The sequence below is a fragment of the Amphiura filiformis genome, chromosome 15, assembly GCF_039555335.1.
Source record: "Amphiura filiformis chromosome 15, Afil_fr2py, whole genome shotgun sequence".
Lineage (NCBI taxonomy): Eukaryota > Metazoa > Echinodermata > Ophiuroidea > Amphilepidida > Amphiuridae > Amphiura > Amphiura filiformis.
In genome coordinates, this window is record NC_092642.1 from 33575889 (window position 1) to 33598932 (window position 23044).

The window sequence follows — 23044 nt, forward strand, 5'->3', positions numbered from 1 at the left end:
ACTCTACAATGTACGTCTTTGCGAGCGAAGATCGCAGCAGATAATAAATAATAACAGGATTCCATGTAATAATGCTTAGTGACAAAATCTATAGATGACACCATGACGTCATTTCAGCTGTTTCTGAAAAACACCTGATGCTCATTCCCGTGCTCATGCCGATAATTATGCGCATTAATGATGAAACTAAAGGTCTGCGCACCTTAATAGAACGATTGTATACGATATGCTCATATATATTACTCCACCAAATTGAGCTTTTCAAACATTTGATTATATGGATTTCTAATCTACATACCTGATTTACCCTTTGAGAATGTTCTGCTTCTGCCTAGTGGTTTTCTGTGTGAATGTGTTAATTTTGAGCATGCCGGCGAGTGGAAGTACAATACAGGGTGAGTTATATATGTTATATATTATGACACTCACGTAACTCATTATACTTATGTTTACTATCGATATGTACTCGCAAATATGGTCCATGCAGACTATAAGTTTCAATTTTTTTTTAGAAACGCAGAAATTTCAGAAATGTAAATTTTCGTGGCCATATTTGAAATAAGCATGAAAAATGCATTACAATGAGTACAAACAAGCCTAGTATTGGTTCAGTGGTTCTTAAGATAGCTCTTGATATTTTTGAGAAAAATATCCCAAAACATGGATTGTTTATGTTGAAGTCTATATAGCTAGCACGTAAAGCAGTAATAGCAAAATCTGTTTTGGCACATCATGCAACAAACTGGCCCTCTTTACAAGATATCTCCCAGTAATACCCCCTAGTTTCAAGTTGTTGTAGGTAGAGAGCTATGTCGCTTTTAATATGTATTCTTACAATAGTGACGAAGCTCTCTATCCTTCAGCCATTGAAACTAAGGGCTATAACTGGAAGATATTGAAAAGAGGGAACTTTGGTTGCATGTTATGCCAGAATTTTTTTTTTGACCATTTGTCCCAAATATGAAATGTAAAAGATTAAAATTCCGCTTTTGTTTTAGGGTTGTCTTAGGGATAACTTTTTTGGAATTACACTCTGACCGTTTGGAACAATTTCTTACCTTTTCTTTCGTTTTATTGTGGAATTCTCACTCAAACAAAACACATTTACACGCCTTCCCAAAGAAAACAAAATGCCAAATTGGAAAAGTTTTATGATGTTTAAGACTTTGAAAGTGACATGACCGTGGTCACTGTAGGGTGGTATGCAATGTTCATCGTAAATATATTTAAAAAAATCAATGCATGGTAGCAATTACAGTCTCTCCACATATGGGAAGGGGGTCACAGGTTGGTAAATTTGCCCTAAAAATATGTGTCCAAATATGAACGGGCTTGCGAGGCTAGTAGTAGTAGTTGTTGTTGTTGTTGCTGCTGTAATTGTTGTTGTAATTGTTGTTGTTGTTGTTGTAATTGTTGTTGTTGTAGTAATTGTTGTTGTTGTTGTTATAACTGTTGTTGTTGTAATTGTTGTTGTTATTGTAATACTGTTGTTGTTGTAATTATTGTTGTTGTTGTAATCATTATTATTATTATCATTATTATTATTATCATTATTATCACCGTCATTATTATTATTATCATTATTATCATCATCATTATTATTATCATCATTATCATTATTATCATCGTTATCGTAGTCGTCATCGTCATCATCGGTAAAACAATATCGGGTCTGCTTATTCTGCTGATATTACATCGCGTTATTAGACTTCCATAATTTATGTTAGAATAATATACGACCCGATGTTTTATTACAATGTCAAAATGCAGAGACAGTTTTGTGACACTACAAAATACGTCACAGATTCTGACACAAAGTTTAATTAAAATTAGTGATCTGGTGTACTGATGTTAAAAATTATTACACGGTTCGATAAACATCTGAAATATTGGATCATAATCTTGTTCCAATCTTAATTTGACCAGATTTCTCACATCACTCCACGTGTAAACAGAAGACGCGAATAGAAAAGTATAATCACAGGAATTACGACACATTTTTTTGGTATTAAAGAACTATTATCTTGTTTTGCCAAATAAAACACAGCGAAATCCTAAATCCTTAGGTAGTTGTATCTTGTTAAATTTTAGTAGCTTTGCAATTCGTAGGAAAATGGGCAATTTTGCATGTTTTCTTACAGTTGTAGTCAGATTAACCAAACATTTAAAAATGTAACTTTCATTACCAGTTTACTAAAGGATATGGATTGGGCTATATTTCATTATTTTTTGGCAAAACAATATAAACATTTTTAATTAAAAAACAAATCAGTACTGTATTTTTCTGGAACAGAAAGTAGTTGCGTTTTTATGTTTTAGTTTCGAAGCAACTCTGAAGTCTTAATATTTTATAACCCGGTACATGACAAAATATAGCTCATTTTTATTAAAGAAGAATTTGTTTTTTAAACAGTATAAATAACAATAATATTATATATCAACATATAAAGAGCGGATGATTCGTTCGCCTCGCACATCTTGTCATTTCAACTTGCCTAGGTGACCTTCAAACTCGCTCAATATAATTATAACCTACATTGTTACTTCTAATTGGGTAGGCAATGGAATTACTAAACCCACATAATGAATATTGCAATAATTACTTGTGTTTAAAAAGTGCTGCTAATCATGGGTAATGCCCCGGGTAACGCACTTTTATTTTAGGCGCAAAAGCCCACCCGTAATATATTTGGTTCTTAGTGATTGACACAGTAGGTGATGCAAATTTGTGAAATTCTGGCTATGTACAAGAGTAGAGGCAAAATTGAAATTTCGGCTAAAAATTCTACAAAATTACAACATGTAACAAGTCAGTAGCTCTTGAATTATTTCCACAAGAGCAAAATGAAAATCATTGGGGCCTCACTCCCCCACATGGTCATCTTTGATGGCTGGTCCTACCCCCTGGTAAGGTGCTGGAGCGGGTGAAAATGGTATCACCAAAATGAGCGCAAAGGATGTATCTAGGATTAGCTAAAGTCGTTTGGGCGTAAACGCATGCATTTTTTATGATGGGGGTATTAGACCCCCTCCCTTCGTAGTTCTAGGGTTAAGGAAATCTAACAAATCATCGATAATCAGAATCCATTTTCCACATTATTTTGTAAACAAATACGCGTGTGTTAAAGACTGAACACATCCTAATAATGGTAAAAGGCCACATGTTAGTCAATGTTGTAATGTTGAAGGTGTCGGTCAGTAGGAACACTTGTAGATAAACGAAATTGAACCGGGGCATCATATTTAACAACACTTCCGTTTTCTTCCTATTTTTTGCCAGCTTTTTTTTCCACCCCAATGACCTTCAAAAAATGTTGGACTTATCCTTTACTTTTAATGAAATCATGTAAAGATATTTGTAGTTTGTGATACTGCATTTTAATGTTCTATACTAATCCCGGCTTCAACAGACCTGTCATGTTCATCTTAATTGGATAAACACTGAACATCATGAACGAACTCTTCAACCTTGTGAAGGTTAATTAACACGCAATTTTCCAAAGGCCTTCTATGACGCAGCTATTCGCACTAGTAAAGTATGCAATTAAACGCATCTGTCTAGTGCTATATGGAATAGGCTTAATTAGTGTACGATGTACAGCATCTGATTTACGAAAACAAAATAGGCCTGCATAGATGGTGATTACAAATCGCTAACACTAATACATGACCTTTTCGATTTAATGCATAATCATGTGTAATCGATTCAAAGCGATGTGCGCATCGGTGCGGAGTACTTGCGCAATACCAAAATGGTCTATAATCTGAGACTGACTTTAAATAAAAGACAATTTTCCGTATGACGTCACTGTCAATCAAACTCAACGCAAAATTACGGTACTTTTACAAGGCAAAAAGCAACTTTTCTATGGCGTGGTGCCTACAGGAAATAAGGTTTCCTATTACTGAGACCTAACTATTGAGACGTTTTGTATGTTTTGCGGTTCAGAATTAACCATACGGCATGGTGTTTTTCAGCCTCATTCAGCTCAGGCTTTCAATCATCACGACAACTTGTAAACAAATTGTGAGTTTGATTGACAGGTGACGTCAGACGCAAATATTTTTGATACCAAGAAACGAGAGTAAAGTCACAAGTTGGTAGTTTCGAGACGTCGTGACTGCGTTGGTGTTCTTTGTTTCACACGCACCTGTTCGAGCTAACAGTATATTTCTGTATGTCGTGAATGGGGGCACATTGGGTCATCACGAAGGATATACTACTGGCTTGTGCAGGTGCATGGCAAACAACGAACATTAATAATCAGCATCCAGGTTATCTCGAAACTACCAATGTGCGACTTTACGCTCATTTCGTGAAAGCAGGTCACATTAAAAAAAAATGAATGCAAGGGATGGATTAACGATTACCTTGAGTGTATCAGTGCACCATTACTGCTATTGGTGCTAGCCATTGGCTTCAACATTAAAAGTCCAAGTTTTCAGATATTTTCTCAAATTATCAAGAGATATCATAAGAACCGCTGAACCAATACTAGGCTTGTTTGTACTCATTTTAATTCATTTTTTCATGCTGATTCAAATATGGTCATGAATATTTACAATTCTGAAATTTGTGAATTAAAAAAATAATTATAATTATAATTTGTCAAACATGAATGGAACTACTACTGCTAAATCGTTAAACGTAGAAAGTATACTGCGCCAAAAAAGTATCCTTACACTTTTAAAACTAGACCTTCGTCTATTCAATTGCTTGTAACTTTACTTCTTGAGGTCACATTGGATTCAATGTGGTTTCATAATGTGCAAGATTAGAAAGTGCATCTATTAAAAAAACAAATTTACCCCAATATGATTCAGTTTTTAAATTGTGAGTGTAAGTGTAAGGATACTTATTTGGTGCAGTATACATCAGAAGGTACAATATCATATACCTATCATATTGGAAAGTCACATTTCAAGCAATAAAAAAACTTCTTATACCAGATATGAATAAATTTTAATCAGAGTTCCTTGCTTAATTTTGTAAGAGTTACATAACAGAAGTAAATTGATGAAATCCAATTTATGTTATAACCTTGTATTTAAAATGAAATTGAGTTCGTCTGATTTGGTTGCTATTGATATTTGATTAACTCTCACGTGCAATATTTTTGATTTTCTTCCTTTTATGGACAACGTGTGAAATGGCATGACCTATTTTGTTGTGTCTAATAAATATGTTACGTGACGTTCAAAGTGAACTACGAGGATTGCTTAATAAGTTCAAGATCCGCTTGGTTTTATCAATGGTAGTTTCTTCAAACTCAACATGATTATACATTATAATTTCAGCTACAAAAATGCAGGCAAATGCATCTTCTCTTTGCTAAAATCGAACGGTTTTTGCTAAAATCGAAACGAGAAACCGCTTTTTCTCATTTGATGTACTTTTATAAAATTTGTCTTCATATTAGCTTCAAGTTAATCCAACTGAGGTGACCAAATGGTATTTTATGTTTACTTAATTTTGTCTAATCATATCTTTTTTGTAGATATACATATTTTCCCCATTTCCAGATATGTATCTTTGTTTGTCGTTTTTGATTCAATTCCAGGATGCGATGACATCATCTGTTTCAATGGCGGTACGTGTGTGTCGTCCAACATCTCCGCGTTCGATGGTAGAAACTGGACTTGCCAATGCCCTAATACCCACTTCGGCGATATATGCCAGCACGAGAATATCTGCCTATCGCATCCTGATATCTGGTGTGTAAATGGCACCTGCGCGGAGATATCGGGCAGAGACTTCAAATGCGAATGCGACTTTGGCTACGAAGGCTTACGGTGCTCCAATTATAATCCGTGCGTGTCAGATCCATGCGATCACGGAAATACTTGTGAATTTTTATGGGACAATAATTATAGGTGCAAATGTAATAATCCCGGATACTATGGGCAATTTTGCGATATGTATAATAATTGCACGATAAATCCGTGCCATGAGGGAGAATGCGTGCATTTAGGGGATAGGAATTTTACTTGTAATTGCGAAACGGAAAACACGGGTTATTACGGAGAGATGTGTGAGTTTTACAATCCGTGCTATAAAACAAACCAATGTCAGAATAACGGAAATTGTACGTACAGTGGAGAGGGGGAGACCACAGAGTGTATCTGTCCCCAGGGATACGGGGGTCCGGTGTGTCAGTTTGTGGATCTGTGTGATCGTGATAGACCATGTTTGAACCATGGGACCTGCACGCCACTGATAAAGGAGCCACCTGAGTATGAATGTCATTGTCAACGTGGATATCTAGGCCAGAACTGTGAAATTGCTGGTAGGTATTTTCTTTTTAATGACTTTACATAGCCGAGAACAATACATGATACACTACACACAAAAAAAACCGTAAAGAGGTTTTTTTTAATGTCTGAGCAATTTGAGCAAATATCCCTTGGTATATCTCACCCACGTTTGATGTGCAATGCAGGCCTACATACAGCTGGACATTCTTCCTGCCCACCAAGTTAAGTGGCATCCCCATTGGTCTTACAGATCGGTCGGACATCCGGGAACATTGTCCCCTTCGTCCCCTTGCACAAGCTTGCGCATAGCAACCAGCTCGAGAAAGGGGAACTGCACATGCGCACACCAAATTTACAAGTTTATTTCCCCTTTGTGACGTCAGCCCGACCAAGAGAATGCAGCGATTGGTTGAAGGCTTAATGAATTATGCACTGTTTAGTTAATTCAAGCACTCTGATTGGTTGAAAGTTTTTACATATTCAATGTCTTTCAAATATCACCACCACTTAACTCTGTTATCACAATAGCTGCAGTACTCAAGAGTGTTTGTACCTTTGTATCAAAGACATCACATAATTATAATAGATACAATGCCGGACAAGAATATCCTTTGCAACACGTGATGCTTGACAATTAGAATGATATTTGCTGCTAATCAGCTGCTTGGACATCTTTTCAAGTCTTCCCACTACCTCAAGCTACTTAATACGCTGATTTAGGGTTTCTCTACCGGAAGTCAATTTGTGCTGAAATTCCTTCCCACAATGCAATATGCGTATTGCATAACAAAGAATATTGATTAACCTCCGAACTGTATCTATTGTTATGCAAAACGCTTATTGCATTGTGGGAAGGAATTTCGGCACAAATTGACTTCCAGTAGAGAAATCCTAAATCCGCGTATTGCTAGTTCACCTAAATCTTTACATCTAAACTTTTTGATGAAAGGTACTTGAGCAATCTCACTCAGAGTGACAATGAAAAACATTTTGACCTATCTCGCGCATCAGAAAATGAGTTTTAAAATGCGCGATTTTTTTCACGGCAGTGAAATGATGCCACTTGCACCCATATCTCATATGCACAGTTTATCCCTTACATATCTTGAATAGCTACATAGCACACCACCCTGTGGTAATAAGAGGCTAGGAAATAATTCCTAATATCTCATACCCTAGTTTGTATGCCTTTATCTAATCTTGCCCCACTGATAACTTACTATTTAACACTTAACCTGTCCAAGAGTTTTTCCAGCGTAGGAATTTTGTAGCCTTTTTTTAGAAACATGTTTTCAATTGGCGTATGGCCATCACATGCTGACATATATACACATAACTGATTGGTTAATCAAAACTAGCAGGGGTTAGGTCAGGCCTCATCACAAAGTAAACAAATCATTCTGTATAGAAAACTGTGTAGCAGGTGATTTACTTCAGATAAAGTTCAATATAACTACATTGCACAAAATTAAGTCCATTTATAGTTAATTGAATGTTTATTGACTCTTGTAATAACCCATGTGTATAAATCTGTATAATATAAACCTGTAGGTGGCTTCCGAGGTGGCTTAAAAAACTAAATGCAAAATGAGGTTTTTAAAAAACATTGTTTTCCAGAGTCAAGACGCAGGTATCATTATTAAGCCTCATATCACTTATTTATTGTCAAATAAGTGCAGAGTAGGTTAGATATGAATATTAATGTTAGATCAAAGTAGCTCAAAGTACATGTACTATACACCTAATCCGTGAACTTGTCTTTTTTAAAGACAAATTCTTGTTAGCATGTCATTTTAAAATTATCTCTCAAAAAACTCGAGGGGTGGGGTAAGGTATTTCTCCTAAAATGGTCCCTGCATTACGACGAGGACAAAAAACAATAACACGAACGACCAAACAACAATAATAACAAGAACAAGAACAACGACAGCATTTTATGTATAATAATAATTGTGATGATAGCGACGTTAAAGCTCGAACAATCTTATCATTTATGTTTATAGCTTTCCACTATCATCATCACCATGCATTAAGACTTTTGAAAATATATATTATTCCTAGAATTGTGATCATGAATAACGATAACTCAATGTTAAACATAACATATTGTTTTAGAATGACATACGTCGAGTCTGCCACCTTTGGTATACAGGCTTTATTTCCGTGCAGGAATAGGCATACTGCAAAACTACCGTTTCATTGAAATAATTGAGATAAATAACAATAAAACACCTTGCCAGTCGCCGTAGCCTTAGGGCAATCAGCGTCAATATTTTAAACCTATGTCAAAGCTTTATATTTTTACATGAATACTGGACGGTGTAGAGTTGGTTTTCACACGGCTTGTTGATGCCAAAAATATTCACAATTGATGGAAACTTACAATCAAATGTTTTGTAAATGTTGTAAACTAGCTCAGTGTCGCTGATAGGTAATCCCGCGGATGCACAGCCACGTTTTGAACTTCCTCTTACCCAATGACATTGAAAAAACCAAAACCCAACATTATATTATGACCCAACAAATCTCACAGAGACTGTTTATACCAATAAACCCCTTTTGGGGTCAAATCTCTCACCGAGAAACCTCGAGCCCTATCTATAGTTTCAAACTGGTGTCCGCACAGATTCATGTCACTTCCGAAGTCGAGTTCTTCCCGCAGGATTGAATCTAATTTTGTATCTTCTTTTTGACCTCCTACTCCACTTCACATTACAACTGCCTCAGCGATGTTTGTCTTTTTTAAAGACTATTCTTGTTTGTATTCAACTTAGTGCGATGTCCAGCAGATATCACTGTTGATATACGTGGTTTCATCCAATGGCCAATGACACTAGTCCATCGTCAAATTAGCATGGATTGTCAGTTTGGAGGCAAAGCTAATCGAACATGTGCCCCGGATGCCAGAAGGCCCAATAAACCAAGATGGAAGTATCCAGATACTTCAACTTGTCAACCGGTAGGTCATAGCAAAACGTTCTCTTATCAAGTGTGTACCATTATATTGTGTTGCTAGCAAGAAAATATATGCTAGAGGAACGTTTTGGAGGAATGCGTTACTGTAATAGAGCCTTTTTTGCCCTGAAGAGTGCTAAGAAATGTCATATGAAGGATTTTGTAATCTAAGCTTGTAAAGTGTGTTGAGAATTGTGGGTTTAAGGGTTGAAGCACTGTTGGTCGATGCAGCTAAAAAAAGATCGATTTTCTAAATAAATATATTATTGAAAAAGAACACCTTGATGTTTTGCAGAAGTTCAGCCTACAATTCATATACTTTCAAAACTTGCTTGATTTATTGTTGTTCATGAGTTATGTACGTTTTACAAAAGTGATGTGGTTTCCGCCCTCTTTACGAAATAACCCAAGAACCACAGGACCTACAAGTAAATCCTTCTACACGCTCGCTATGAAATAATAAATGCAATTTTTTGTGTCAAAGCTCACTACCGTTCACAGGATGAACGACCAGATCGCAACAGTTTAAATTATAGTATTGCCTTACATTTTCTTTCTTAAGGATGCAAAGGATAAATTAGGTATATGATACTTTTCAAAAGTCCACCATAGTAACGATAGTTTCAAATTAATGAAATTCCAGCCGTATTAAGACTAAAGAAAAATAGATAGATTACAACTCAAGTGGTTTCATCAACTAAACAAACTTTACTCAACTCTTAACATTAAATTAGTTTCCTGAATAGGGCACTTGAATTTGAACGGAAAAGCTTTTAAGACTGCTATATCTATCAAAACTAAGAGCATATTGTCGGAATTAACCGATGAAAGTATTTCAATCTTTCCATCCTTAACGCATCGGGTAAGTACTACTTGACAAATTTAAGGGTCAAAATATGGATTTCAATTAAGGCCACTCTGGAGCACTCTTAACAACATGGCAACTATTGATAGTGCCAAAGATTAATCAAATTTTGATGTCTTGCTTAACAAAATAAGCAGATAGTGTTGATTTTACACTTGTTTCAAATTACTGGACATGGCACTATAACTTACTATAAAGGCTTTTACGGTAATGGATTCCCAATTCAATGTCAAAATCTATTCAAACAATCATTTTATTCTTGATCTATCTTATCCACTGGTTAACGAATTGTATTACGTTTATGTGACGTCTTTGTATGATAACAATGCAATCTTGTGGAGTTGAGAGCTTTTCTCATCCAGTTTGACCGGTCAAGGTGGTTTTGGAAACGTTTCCCACGTTCTAGTATCATTGAAGTAACTCGCTTCGAAGAAAACTATCTTCTTATATACAGTAAAACTCTTTTGGAATGGATGAAAATGGGTACCGTAAAAGTGGGTTAGGCTTTTTATATATCAGACACTTATTTTTGTTTGTAATGAAGAAGTTTGTTCGAAAGAAAAACAATTTGTAATATCTACCCGTTTATATGAAGGTTCCTTTTTGTTCGACACTTGCTCTAGCACTCGCTATGAAATTTAACATTGGGTCCATAGGATGATTTAGGGATCGTTCACAAACCCTTGTTAGGGGGAGACCTAATGAAAAAATTTCATCGCGAACATTTTTGGGGCCCCCTTTTCAGACCTCAACAATTTCCGGGTCCCTCTTTTTGACATGAAAATTATGGGTCAACCCCATAGAAAAGCATATAAACTCAATTTTCACAGGAAAATTTGTGATTATTAATTTTAGCCCCCCCCCCCCCCTTAGGAGGTAAAAACTTTTAAAGGCCCCCATTTTTGCATCAGCCCCCACAAGTGTTTGTGAACGGTCCCTTAATTTGCTAGTCCCAAAGTCAGAGTGTGTGTATGGTCTGATTTATAGTTAGGGTTAGGTTTAAGGTACCAGCCCTTACCATTTTTTTGTGAATCACGTGCTGTGACTCACCTGGTTTCCCAGAAACCGTGCCTTTTGCAGAAACTGCCAATGTGCACATGGATAGAATATTGTTGTGTAGGTTCAAGGCGTAATTTGTCACAATTCATTTAGTAAAATAATCTATGGCTATTTACGTCAGATGGTATATGCCGGTACGGAGTAATCATCGCAATATGCCACATAATTACATCAAAAGCCTCCATTTTCCTAAACGTAAAGATTGTATTTAGCATAGAGGTGCTATGACAAGTCCTTGATTTTAAAAAAGGAAAGATCTATGCATGATTTAAGAAATAACTGCTTTTAAAATGAACAAATTTGTCTATTTAAAACATCTATCTAATGATGCAAAAATTTAATGGACTGGCCTCTATACCGAATCTCAGTTTGCGACCCCTTAATTACGCAGTGGATAGGAGGCTTTAGTGTTGGTCGATCATGGCATATATACTGGCATGTGAAAAACGACCCCTCCTCTAAATATTCTGAAACAGGTGGTAGCGAAAGCGTTGAGTGTGCCCTTCATGTCCTGTGACAACACCCAGCACTAACTTACAACACTAACCTACAAAGTCCACTTCGTAAACGACTTACAGAACACAAAAGGCCACCTTCCCCTGTGGGGCTCATTTGAACTGACACGAATTTACGGACAATGTCAAATGCTTGACTCGCACTCGCGATGTCTTCAGAGAGGCATCTTTGGACGCTGACTTCAACCAAGACAACGGGAGGCACGTGCTACCTTGCGTCTACAAGCCGATCATCACGTCATGTGACCCCGGGTTACCCTGATGGTCACATGACTAGATTTTTACCGCTCCACTCCATTTTCTGATGAAATCCCATGGACGTGGGATGAAATATCAAGTAAGTTAGAATATTTGTTGACAGAACTGTTATAAATCTCTGTTTATCATTCTTTTTTCTTGTTTCAATAGGTGAATATTACTCGAGCTCTTGCAAAAGAGTTCACCGCTTACCTGAAGAATATCACCAGGAATGCTTTTGACATGATAGAAGAAGAACTGGAATCATCTACAGAATTATTACTAGCTGTTGCAAAGTATACATATGATGACTTAAATGTGAGTAATCTAATTATGCGCTATTTTGGTGTTCCTCTCGACTCTGCCTTAGGTCAACTTTGTAATCTAAACCAACTACACTTTTATTTGTTTTTCTCAACTCTTAACATTGAATTAGCTTTACTGAATAGGCCACTTGAAACTAAATGTAAAAGCTTTTAAGACTGTTAAGTCTGTCAATACTAAGAGCATGTTGACGGAATTAACCGATGAAATATTTCAAACTTTAGCACTCAACATATTAGTTCCATTCTTAATGCATCGGGTAAGTACTATCGGACATTTTTAAGGGCCAAAATATGAATTTCAATGAAGGCCACTCATGAGCACTCTTAACAACATAGAAACTAGTGATAGTGCCAAAGAAGAAGAGCTTGATTCGGCTACAGAATTATTATTAGCTGTTGCAACGTAAAGATTACAATATGAGTAATCTAATTGTGTGCTACTTTGGCGTCCCTCTGGGCTCTGCCTAGGTCAACATTGTCACCACTAAACGACATATCAAAGATTTTATACTATGAGATAAGACACTCTGTACAAACGGCCTATACCATGCTATACAGCAGTTGCGTCTCTGGCAATGACGTAATCTTAATTATAAATGCGGAAATCACAATTGTACATGTACTGTCTGCTGTACTCTGTCTTCCAACAAATGCCGGAGTGTCGCGGTCCTGGACATATGTCATAACAGGCTTTTTATAATTGTTGGTGATCAGCTGGGGTCAAGCTAATACAACGTATTGACAATCATTCATGTGCATTTCAACCAGTGGTCATTGTGATGTCTGAAAATTCTCGCTTGCACTAACGTAGATTTGCTCCAAGGATTATTGAGTCAGGGAGACCAATCCGGGGACAAAAACATTAATGTTGGATTGCCTGGTTGACCAGATTAATGTAAATCTTGATTTCAACTTACCCACATGAGAGTGTACACAATTTATTTTTGATATGGTTCAACAAAAGTTAGATGTTGTTTGATAATACAGGGCGTATACAAATAAACTAAACAGGTATAAAAATGTCACTTGAATAAAAAGTACGATGTATTTGGCCAACATTCTCGCCCTAGTTAATAACTGAATCAACATATTGCCCTCCCACAACTGTAAAATCACTGGCGTGACCAAATACCTGATAATTTTTAATCAAGTGCATTTTTCAAACTGTTTACTTTATTTTGATACATACTGTATTGCATTGTTACATTTACAGTTTGCAAAAGACGTGATGGACTGTGTTAGCAATCTCTTGTACGTCAACAAGAGCATCATGCGCAGTAGCTCCTACCAACATGGAACCAACGTTCAGTAAGTAATGCAAATTAATGATAATTACTAATAATGATTTAATCGGTAGGATCAATTATTATCCTACCACATCAGAAACTTAAGCAAGTCAGTATCTCAATGTTTATCCCATATGGGTGAATTCGTATTGAATTGCCATTGCGCCTTTGTATGTGTATTAAAATGTCGACTGCCTATGAAATATATAGGTTAATTCTCATTATTGGTAACACAATGGTAACACAGGTGGTTACCCTTTAACATTAATTTTTACTTCTTTTTTTTATATATTTGTACCATAATTCTTTCAGGCTTTTGCAGTTACTTGATAAATACAAGGACTCGGCTGAGATAAGCGAGGACTCAGTTTCTCTTGATCTAAATAGAGAGCATCTCAATATTTACATAAAAGAAACACGTTTTCAAGATCTGACACAAGGAATTGATTATACACACGAAGTAAGCATTGTGTTTTATATTTGAAAGTCATAATTATAATTAAATGTCAAATTATGTTGTCAAGTTCAAACCTTTACTCACACTAATAGACGTTGCTTCTTCTGTGCGATGCCGTGAACAATGAACAGTTTCTTGCAGTAGTTGATCGTATTATGTGACTCAGTAGTTGATCGTATTATGTGACTCAGTGAATAGGTCCCTTCATCTCGGTTGATATTGGTTCTCTGACCCATCGTATTTATACATTAAAAAAAAAGTGCAGTGATTTATAGTGCGCTATACGCACAAACACAACGCCTAGAGGTTGAGCCACAAGCCTCGGCACACTTTATAGGTCGCCGCTGACCAATTACGTCCCAACACCATGCCATAGACCATTTAACAACAACTCTTTGCACCTTCAAGAGCGCACACCCTAGATACGCAAACAGGATCAGCTCCCCGGGTTACAACAAGACAATTAGCAGTAAGTTCCTTGTCCCGGGGAATTTCAAGCTAACTCCTTTTTTCCACGAGAACGTACTTAACCACTCTCGCACCATAGTCGAACGCCTTATCGATTGAACTAACTTGACTGTTTATCAAGTTAACTTGACTGCTTATTAAAATTTATAATTACAATGTAGTGAAGTTTTGTTTCATATTTTCAAACAGAATGGAAGCATTTATGTCCCAGGAGAAGCAATGGGAATACCTGATGGAGAGAACAGGAAGAGAGTAAGCTTTATCTCACTGAATAGAGACACGTTCTTTATCGAAGCTGAAAATTCCACCGATAATGATTCAATGAAGACGTTGGCGAAAGGTAAAGCTACTTTTTTATTATTTTTGTGTGGGAATTCGTTGGTTCGAATCCCAGGTATAAATGTTCTTTTTTATTGTTTTGTTTGTTTGTTTCTTTCTTTCTTTCTTTCTTTCATTCTTTCATTCTTTTTTGTTTGTTTCTTTCTTTCTTTCTTCTCTCCTTTTTCCTTATTTGTTTTGTTCATTCTTTCTTTCTTTTTGTTTGTTTGTTTCTTTCTTTCTTTTTACTTTCTTTCTCTCCTTTTTCCTTTTTTCTTTCTTTCTTTCTTTTCTTTATTTGTGTCTTTGTGTCTTTTTTGTTTTTTTTCTTTCTTTATTTGTTTCATTGTTTCTTTCTTTCTTTCTTTCTTTCTTTCTTTCTTTTTCTTTCATTTTTCTTTTTTCTTTTATTCTTTCTTTCTTTCTGTTTTTCTTTTTCTTTCTTTTTTTTTCTTTCTTTCTTTCTTTCTTCTCTCCTTTCCCCTTTTTGTTTTGTTCATTCTTTCTTTTTCTTTCTTTCTTTCTTTCTTTCTTTCTTTCTTTTTCTTTCTTTCTTTCTTTCTTTCTTTCTTTCTTTCTTTCTTTCTTTCTTTCTTTCTTTCTTTCTCTCCTTTTTCCTTTTGTCTTTCTTTCTTTCTTTCTTTCTTTTGTTTGTTTCTTTCTTTATTTGTGCCTTTGTTTCTTTTTTGTTTCTTTATTTCTTTATTTGTTTCTTTGTTTCTTTTTTCTTTCTTTCTACAGATTGCAGTGATGTCATTGTGACAGACCGCGGAGTGATCTCTGCAGATGTTGTTGACACTACTGTTGCAGGTCTAACCAATCCAGTCGTTGTCAATTTCAGGATACCCAAGGTAATTAATAATGGGACAAAATACTGGATAATACATTAAGTCTACTTTTAAAATGTAATTGTATTTATTCAACATGTTCAATTGACTTTTAAAACAGATCGGCTATTTAAGTTTTTCAATACCGTATAATGGTCAAACTAATCCTCCCGTGACGCCACAATGAGGCATGAGAAGCGAAATCCGCAATAAAACGTTTTCTTGGGATGTGTTTCAATGTGATATATCCTCCTACGCGCGCAGACGGCATCGCATTATGAGACCCTACACGCGCATGTATTGTAACTCACTTACAAGAAACATATTCACTACGCAAATTTTTCACGGATTCGGATTTGTGCTTATTCCATAAGCTTACCTGCCATGGGTGATATAACTCTCTATTTTATGAGAATCAAATTGATACAAACAATAATCGATCGTGTGTTTTTTTTTAAATATTGTGCAGTTTTTGTTTTTGTTTTGAACTTTTGAACCTATACTTTCTATCGTGTCACGTCCGCGACCCATTATTACAAACAAATCGCGCACTGTGATTTGTTGAAACGCGCGTCACGTGAAAGACCTTTAATGACAATAAAGTGGCCAGGGCAACGATCTTTATGTTCTTCTCGCATAATTGCGCACAGCAGAGCGCGATGCGGTATAAGCGGCGTTACGCATTCTACGTCAGCATCACATTTTCTCTTTTGCTAATAGAATAGAAATTAAATCATACTATTTTGTGGTTAAAGAATAGAAATAAAGGGTGCAGCATTATCTTTTAGTAAGTATTATATTTATTAGTGATATCTAGTTAAGAAAAAAGGTAATGGATAATCCTTTATACCCAAACAATGTGTCCTCGGCAGTAAAAACGTTTAAATAATGGGCTCGGCTGCACCTCATACACAGGATGCCTCGGACACATTATTTAGGTGTAAAGAATGATGCATTACCCTTTTTTCTTTATTAGATATCACTAACATACCGAACCCACTTTAACCACGTCAAAACAAAATGCATTCAGATTAATGAATGGTACGGTTAAAGAAAGAATGGCTACATTATTACGTAGTCCATTTGTGTTATCACAATTTGAAAAATGTATTATTTCTTATATTTTGTAACCAGGCTAACTGTCCGTTCGTCTGCGTGTTTTGGAACGAAAGTTGTAAGTTTACTCAGCAATTCTTACTTTTATCCCTTAAAGCCATATTATAACATTTCTGTAAAAATAGATAAGTATTTATTTTCCATAAAATGTTAGCTTTTACTGTCAGATATATCCCCTTTTAATTTTGAGCCGAACAAGTGAGGTAAAGCATAGAAAATTGGAATTTACTACTAGCGCCCATGCATGTTACTCCCGTGGTTGTAATACGGTACGATCCTCGGGGTGTGTGTATGTGTACGCCGTGTACGTACTGTGCATATGTGTTCGACTAATATTTCCATCGTAATAATAAAACGCCGGTTCCATCATTTTATTCAAAATCTCGGATTTTGACAAAACTACAGCAATTTTTGCAGAGTATCTTTATTGACTAAAGTACATTACAATCGTGTAAAAACCAGAATTAAAAAAAAAATCAATATAAGAGTTGTAGTGCTACTTTTCCATGCCCCTCTAGTGAATAGAGGCCCAATCCTACACAGGCAAATATGCATGAGGTGTCGCTGGAGTTGGAACATATAATAAACTAAACCTTAATTAAAATCCTTCCAGACCTACACGAATACAATATTTAGGTTATGCACTCCTTTATATTAAGGTTTTAAAGCAATCCCCCAAAGATAGTACTAATAGAGGGGTATAAAACAAGTGGGAAATTTTAGACATTGTTCAGTGGCGGACCTGCCAGCCGCTCCTACCCCTGGGGGCTAAAGAAAATGTAAATTTTGCCGCCCTTGCAGCAACAGCTCAAAAAGGTTGACCCAATTTTTTTCCAGCCAGGACGGCTCTCGAAAATCTAAAAAGTGGGGGAGGGAGGAGCACAACAACATTTTAACGATGATAAGTACATAAAAATATATAATAAGCAATTTTTGAGAAAAGCTCCAACTTTCATTTTCCATGCCCATTTTCCCCATTTTTCATTTTCCACAATTTCCAATTGTTTTCACCCACCATACAAATCGATAAAAACTGCATATTTATGTTCTAAAGACACAAAACTTTTTCTCAAATTTGAGACTTTTTTCTTCGTTTAAGAATATGTGTCAAAAATAATCAAATTTTACTTGTTTTAAATTTTGACCATAATTTTGGATTTTTTAAGTTATAGGGGCTAATTCAAATTTTCTTTGTGAAGATATATACTGTTATGTACTCATCATCATTACCTTTAAATATACAATACAAAACAATGTCTAAAATTTCCCACTCATGCGTGCACCCTTTTTAGCATATATGTGTGTATAATTTGACGTAACACGATTGTTGATTAATGAAATGGAAATGAATAACAGCTTAGTTTTATATCTTATAGATACACTTCTGGCGATATAATGTTTTTATTTTTATTTTGTGATATTATATGTACAGCTCAACTTTGGGAGACTGGTGGAATTTCAAAGCTATCACAAAACAATTCCTTTGTCTCTTGTGAATCCGATCATCTAACATACTTCTCAATTATACTGGTAGGTATAGGTGTTATCGTAGTGTGTCTCAACCCCATTAGCTCAGTTGGTAAAGCGCGGGACATTGGTACAATTTCATGTTTTCAAAAGTGCTCGATAGTAAGCACATTGTGCTAACTATCGAGTTTTTAAGGTATATGATACCATAAAATATAAAACAAATGTAAGGCACCAGAAACAAATTTGTTCGATCTTTGGATCGACCGTCGATGCTGCTCCGATGCTTGTTATTAATGAGCTAACAACTAATTAATCAGGATTGATGCTAAAAATATACTTTTTAATATCCATACAGGCAAAAATTTATATGTTATCACAATTAATAATGGACAATTAATTTATTATATTTATAAATAATAAGGATCAACCAAGCATCGATGGTCGATCGAAAGATCGAACTAATTTGTTTCTATTACCTAATAAAAGTAAAATTCCTCAAAACCAATATTGTTCAAGGTTGCCCCGCGGGAAAAAAAAGAAACAATTCGTCGGTCGTATCACATACTGACGTATTTGCATAATCTTGATTAAAATATTATTGTCGAACAAAACCAGTTGAACAGTAATGCAAATATACCATATTTTCAATATAATTCACTTATCACTATCAGAGCATAACTTATTCTGCAAAAAATCAGTATTAATTAAAATACGTCACTATGTGAAAAGGACTAATGTCAATTTCGCCGTTCAAATGACAAATACGTCGCGCAAATACGTCAGTATGTGAAACAGTTGCGCAAATACGTCAATATGTGAAAAGGACAAAACAGCAATTTTTCCGTGCATTGACAGAGTCGTGCAAATACGTCTCGCAAATACGTCAGTATGTGAAACGACAAATTCTTCAAATTGCAGATACGATATACGGGGCTTGCGCAGTATAGGTGATCGGCAAATACGTCGTTATGTGATGCAGACATTTCAAGGTTTTGTAAATACGACATAATTAAATTAATTAATATCTTACTAATTAAGCAACTTTGAGGCATGATTTTTGGTGAATATATAGAGTAGAACATAATAAACTAACATACCAATTTTCTCAAAAATGTTAAAAATGTCGAATACGTCAGTATGTGATACGGCCGACGAATTAGCGCTCAAAAACAATAGCAATCAAACTATATATTTATCCCCCGATAGAGTGCAGGTTCTGTAGAATGAGTTGAATCACTGGGTATTAAAAACGATATAAAAACAATGTAAATATTAAGACAATGTAAAAAACAATAGCGCTCAAAAACAATTTTGTTCAAGTTTGCCCCGCAGGGCTACAAAAAAACATTTAGTGCTCAAAACAATACCAATGAAGTTTAAACTATAAATTAGCTACCGATAGAGGGCAGGGTCTGTAGAATGAGGGAAATTACGGAGACAATATTAAACGGAATAAAAGGCATAATCGTATTACTTAGATTTATTCCGTTAAAACTGCCGAATATGACCAGTTTAACTGATTTTAACTCAAATTACTAGTTTATAAATTATATGATGTCAAATTTAGTATCAAAATGTTGTGTATACGACATAACAATAACAAGCAGATGGCGCAATCACTGCACTAAAATGATTCATAAGATCATTTTAGTGAGGTGACTAGGTTGACATATTACCCCAATCACAGCGTAACAACACTTGTAGCCACTTAAGGAGTAGGATTGAGTCATTGCAAAAAGTGCGAAGTGTACGATTTTTTAAAAACAAAAGGAACATTTGTATATAGATGGAAAATATGTTTTACGACACCTTCAATTGTCTTGCTTTCAGGATCCTCATTATAGCCAAGCACCATCAGCCAAGCACCAGAAGATCCTTTCTATTATCTCCTACGTTGGATGCAGCATAACAATTCTCAGTCTAATTCTAACAATATTTACCTACGTATTGTTCAAGTAAGTAATGATGTGCTACCATGCCTTATTCATTTCCCTCTCCTTCTTCCATTGTTCTTCTTCATGCTTCTTCATCTCTTTTTCATCTCCTTCTTCCTTTTCGTCTGCTATTTCTTGTTTTTATTTCTCCTTCTTCACACTCAAGTTTTCTTAATGTTCCTTCTTTTTTCGTTCTTCTTCAACTTCTTCTTCGTATTTCCCTTCGTCAATTTCTTCTTCTTGTTCCCCTTGCAATGCTTTTTTCATTTCGTAGAATAAAACAATGAATCACAAGTCTCAAATTGCATTTTGTTCTTCACGAAATGGCCGAAATAAAAGCTTGTACAGGGCGCCCCCACCCCCTCACAAAAAAGAACCCTCATTTCTCCTATTATTTATGAAATTATTTTGGGATGTAAAGAAACCTTTATTCGTTAGCTTTAATAAACCGAAAAGAAAAATTCAATCGGCTCACAACTTTTGAAGACATGCTCTTTGTACCTATTTCACTGTGTATGGAGGAGGTTTGGCTATTTCAAAGATTGAAAAGGAGTACACGTACCATGCATGGATATCAAACATTCCTGACTGATAACTTTATAAAATAACAAACTTTATTTAGGAAATTGGCTTTACTGGTGGGCTTATGGGCTATAAATTTGGTTAAGTGTCATTAACTTCAACTTGTCGGCAAAATGGATGTAGAATAGGACTTTTGTTTTATTATGTTTTTTTACTTTCTTACTCTGTTGTTTCTTACTTTTTATTTATTTACAACATAAGTCATTTCTCTTTTTGTGATAAAATGTAACCCTAAAATGGGCGGTTTAGTTTGTCTTTGGTTCTTCTAAAGTGAGTTTACTGTGCTGCTCTGCCATCTACCTGGTTGCCTCCTTGGCGAATACAAGCCTTTGTCCTCATTGCATCAATTGCGTTGCGTACCATCCTTGTGCGCCGGATACTTCAGAATGCAGCAGTAATACGGTTGCGAGGATTTTAGGGGGCTAGCTATTGATCCTCGCTCATAGTAAATGCGTTTCAAAGCCTAATGCTATTATCTGTCCATGTCATTAAAGGTGGGTGACCTGATTGACAGCCTCATCCCCAACTTTATCCTATCAAAATGCAGATTTTGGTATCAGGTGAAAGCTCATAAATATTTTTCTCATTAACATATTGAAATTAGACGTTCCAAATCGGTATATTCCGAAGAAAACGCCAAAAAACTGTCGAATTAGTCTCAAATGTAGTATACCACATAGTTGACTAATTCAGCAGTTTTTCGATGATATCTTCGGAAATACACCGACTTGGAACGTCTAATTTCATAATTTCAGTATGTTAATGAGAAAAATAGGATCTTTCATTTGATATCTATTTATTACGTGATCATGATGCTTATCATTAACAAAAACACTGAAGACTACCAGTTTTACGCTGTATTAAATGTCAGTAATTCCATGAAGAATTAGTTGCATTTACAATGAACATTTACATGATCTTTTTGCATGAATGCTTGAAAGGGACAACAGTTTATGTTATACATAAGTTTTAAAGAATTTGATTTCCCAAATATATCAGGTCACCTTCCTTTAACCGCGTGTTTTATTTTTAATCTATGATGTAGTCTCAATCTCATCCGATGACATAGAGAAAAAACGGGTACATTTATTTTTTTTTAAAAGGCATATCTTCACAAATGTGAGCCGATTGAAGTAATTGTTTTGGTTTAATAAAGCTAGCGATTAAAGGTTTCTGTACATACCAAAATATATTTGATCAACTTTTCAGAAATAGGAGAAAAAGAGGGCATACACCCTGTATGTTATTCAATTTTCCTTGCCATGCTTACTGAATACTTTTACTTAAATCGAAAATTGAAAAGAACTCTGATCACCTCGTAATTTGCTGGACTCATGAGTCATAACATCGTGGATTTATATAGAATGGCGCACAAACAGCTAGGCGCAGCACCTAAGTGAACTGCGCTTTGCGTATTGCGTGACTGACGCGCGCTTTTGTGAATTTATCGAACAATTCTCGCCTATTTACGAGGTGATCATAGTTTAGTTAGTTGATCGTTCTGCCAGATGAAACTATTTTGTTTCTGTTATTGTTTTGGTTGGAAGTAGGCCTAATTTTTGTTACCTGCTACAACGAAATGAGTATAAAGTTGGTAGTTTTGAGATATCCTGGCTGACTGAGTTTATCTTCTTTGCTTCCCGCGCATCTGTACAAGTAATAGTATGTCCTTCGTGAATGGCCCATTGTGTCCCCATTCACAAAGGACATACAGACTATACATACTTCTGGCTTGAACAGGTGCTTGTGAAACAAAGAGCACCAACGCAGTTGCCAGGGCGTTTCGAAACTACTTACTTGCGACTTTACGCTCATTTCGTGGTAGCAGGTCACATTTTTAAAGCAGTATGTAGTATAGTAGCCATGTGAGTTTAATGTAGAAATCACAGCAGCTTCTGTGTACTCATTGCTTCTCATCTCATTTCCTTTACCATTGGCATGTTTTTCATTTAGGAACGCACGTGATGTAAAAGACAACCATGACAAGCAAGTATTGCCATTTGTGTTCATTGTTTCATGTTTCTTCACACGCATGGGAGACCATTTAACTTTTGGCCACCCTGTAAATGCCTTGTAAATTACAATCTCAAGTGTTTCACATTTCTGCACACGAATGAAAGACTAATATCTCAATACTAAAATCAGTTCCAAGTGCCCGCGTTCTATTTGGTCGGTCGGCATGACGTCACTCCTGATAGATAGCTTCATCCCATTGGTTGTTTTTGCCGAGTTTGGCTGTTCCATCTCGCCCCCCTCCGGACACGAAGCGGACGCTTACCATTGCATTCAATGGGGGGAAATCACAAAACATATCATAAAATTAATACATCTTGGTGAAACAAGTCAAAAAGTTCAATTTCTTATGAGGGGAATA

At 35.7% G+C, this 23044-nt stretch overlaps 1 protein-coding gene across 1 annotated transcript; it reads left to right on the forward strand.

Moving 5' to 3' along the window:
• The first annotated feature begins 257 nt into the window (after positions 1 to 257).
• On the forward strand, positions 258 to 22867 carry LOC140171537 (adhesion G protein-coupled receptor L2-like). The gene is made up of 12 exons (XM_072194807.1): positions 258 to 395; positions 5562 to 6287; positions 9030 to 9214; positions 12058 to 12204; positions 13426 to 13520; positions 13811 to 13958; positions 14613 to 14763; positions 15483 to 15592; positions 16703 to 16742; positions 18117 to 18214; positions 19985 to 20109; positions 22624 to 22867. Exons 1-12 carry the CDS (start codon positions 317 to 319, stop codon positions 22745 to 22747), a joined length of 2028 nt encoding a protein of 675 aa, XP_072050908.1. The 5' UTR covers positions 258 to 316; the 3' UTR covers positions 22748 to 22867.
• The last annotated feature ends 177 nt before the right edge of the window (positions 22868 to 23044 follow it).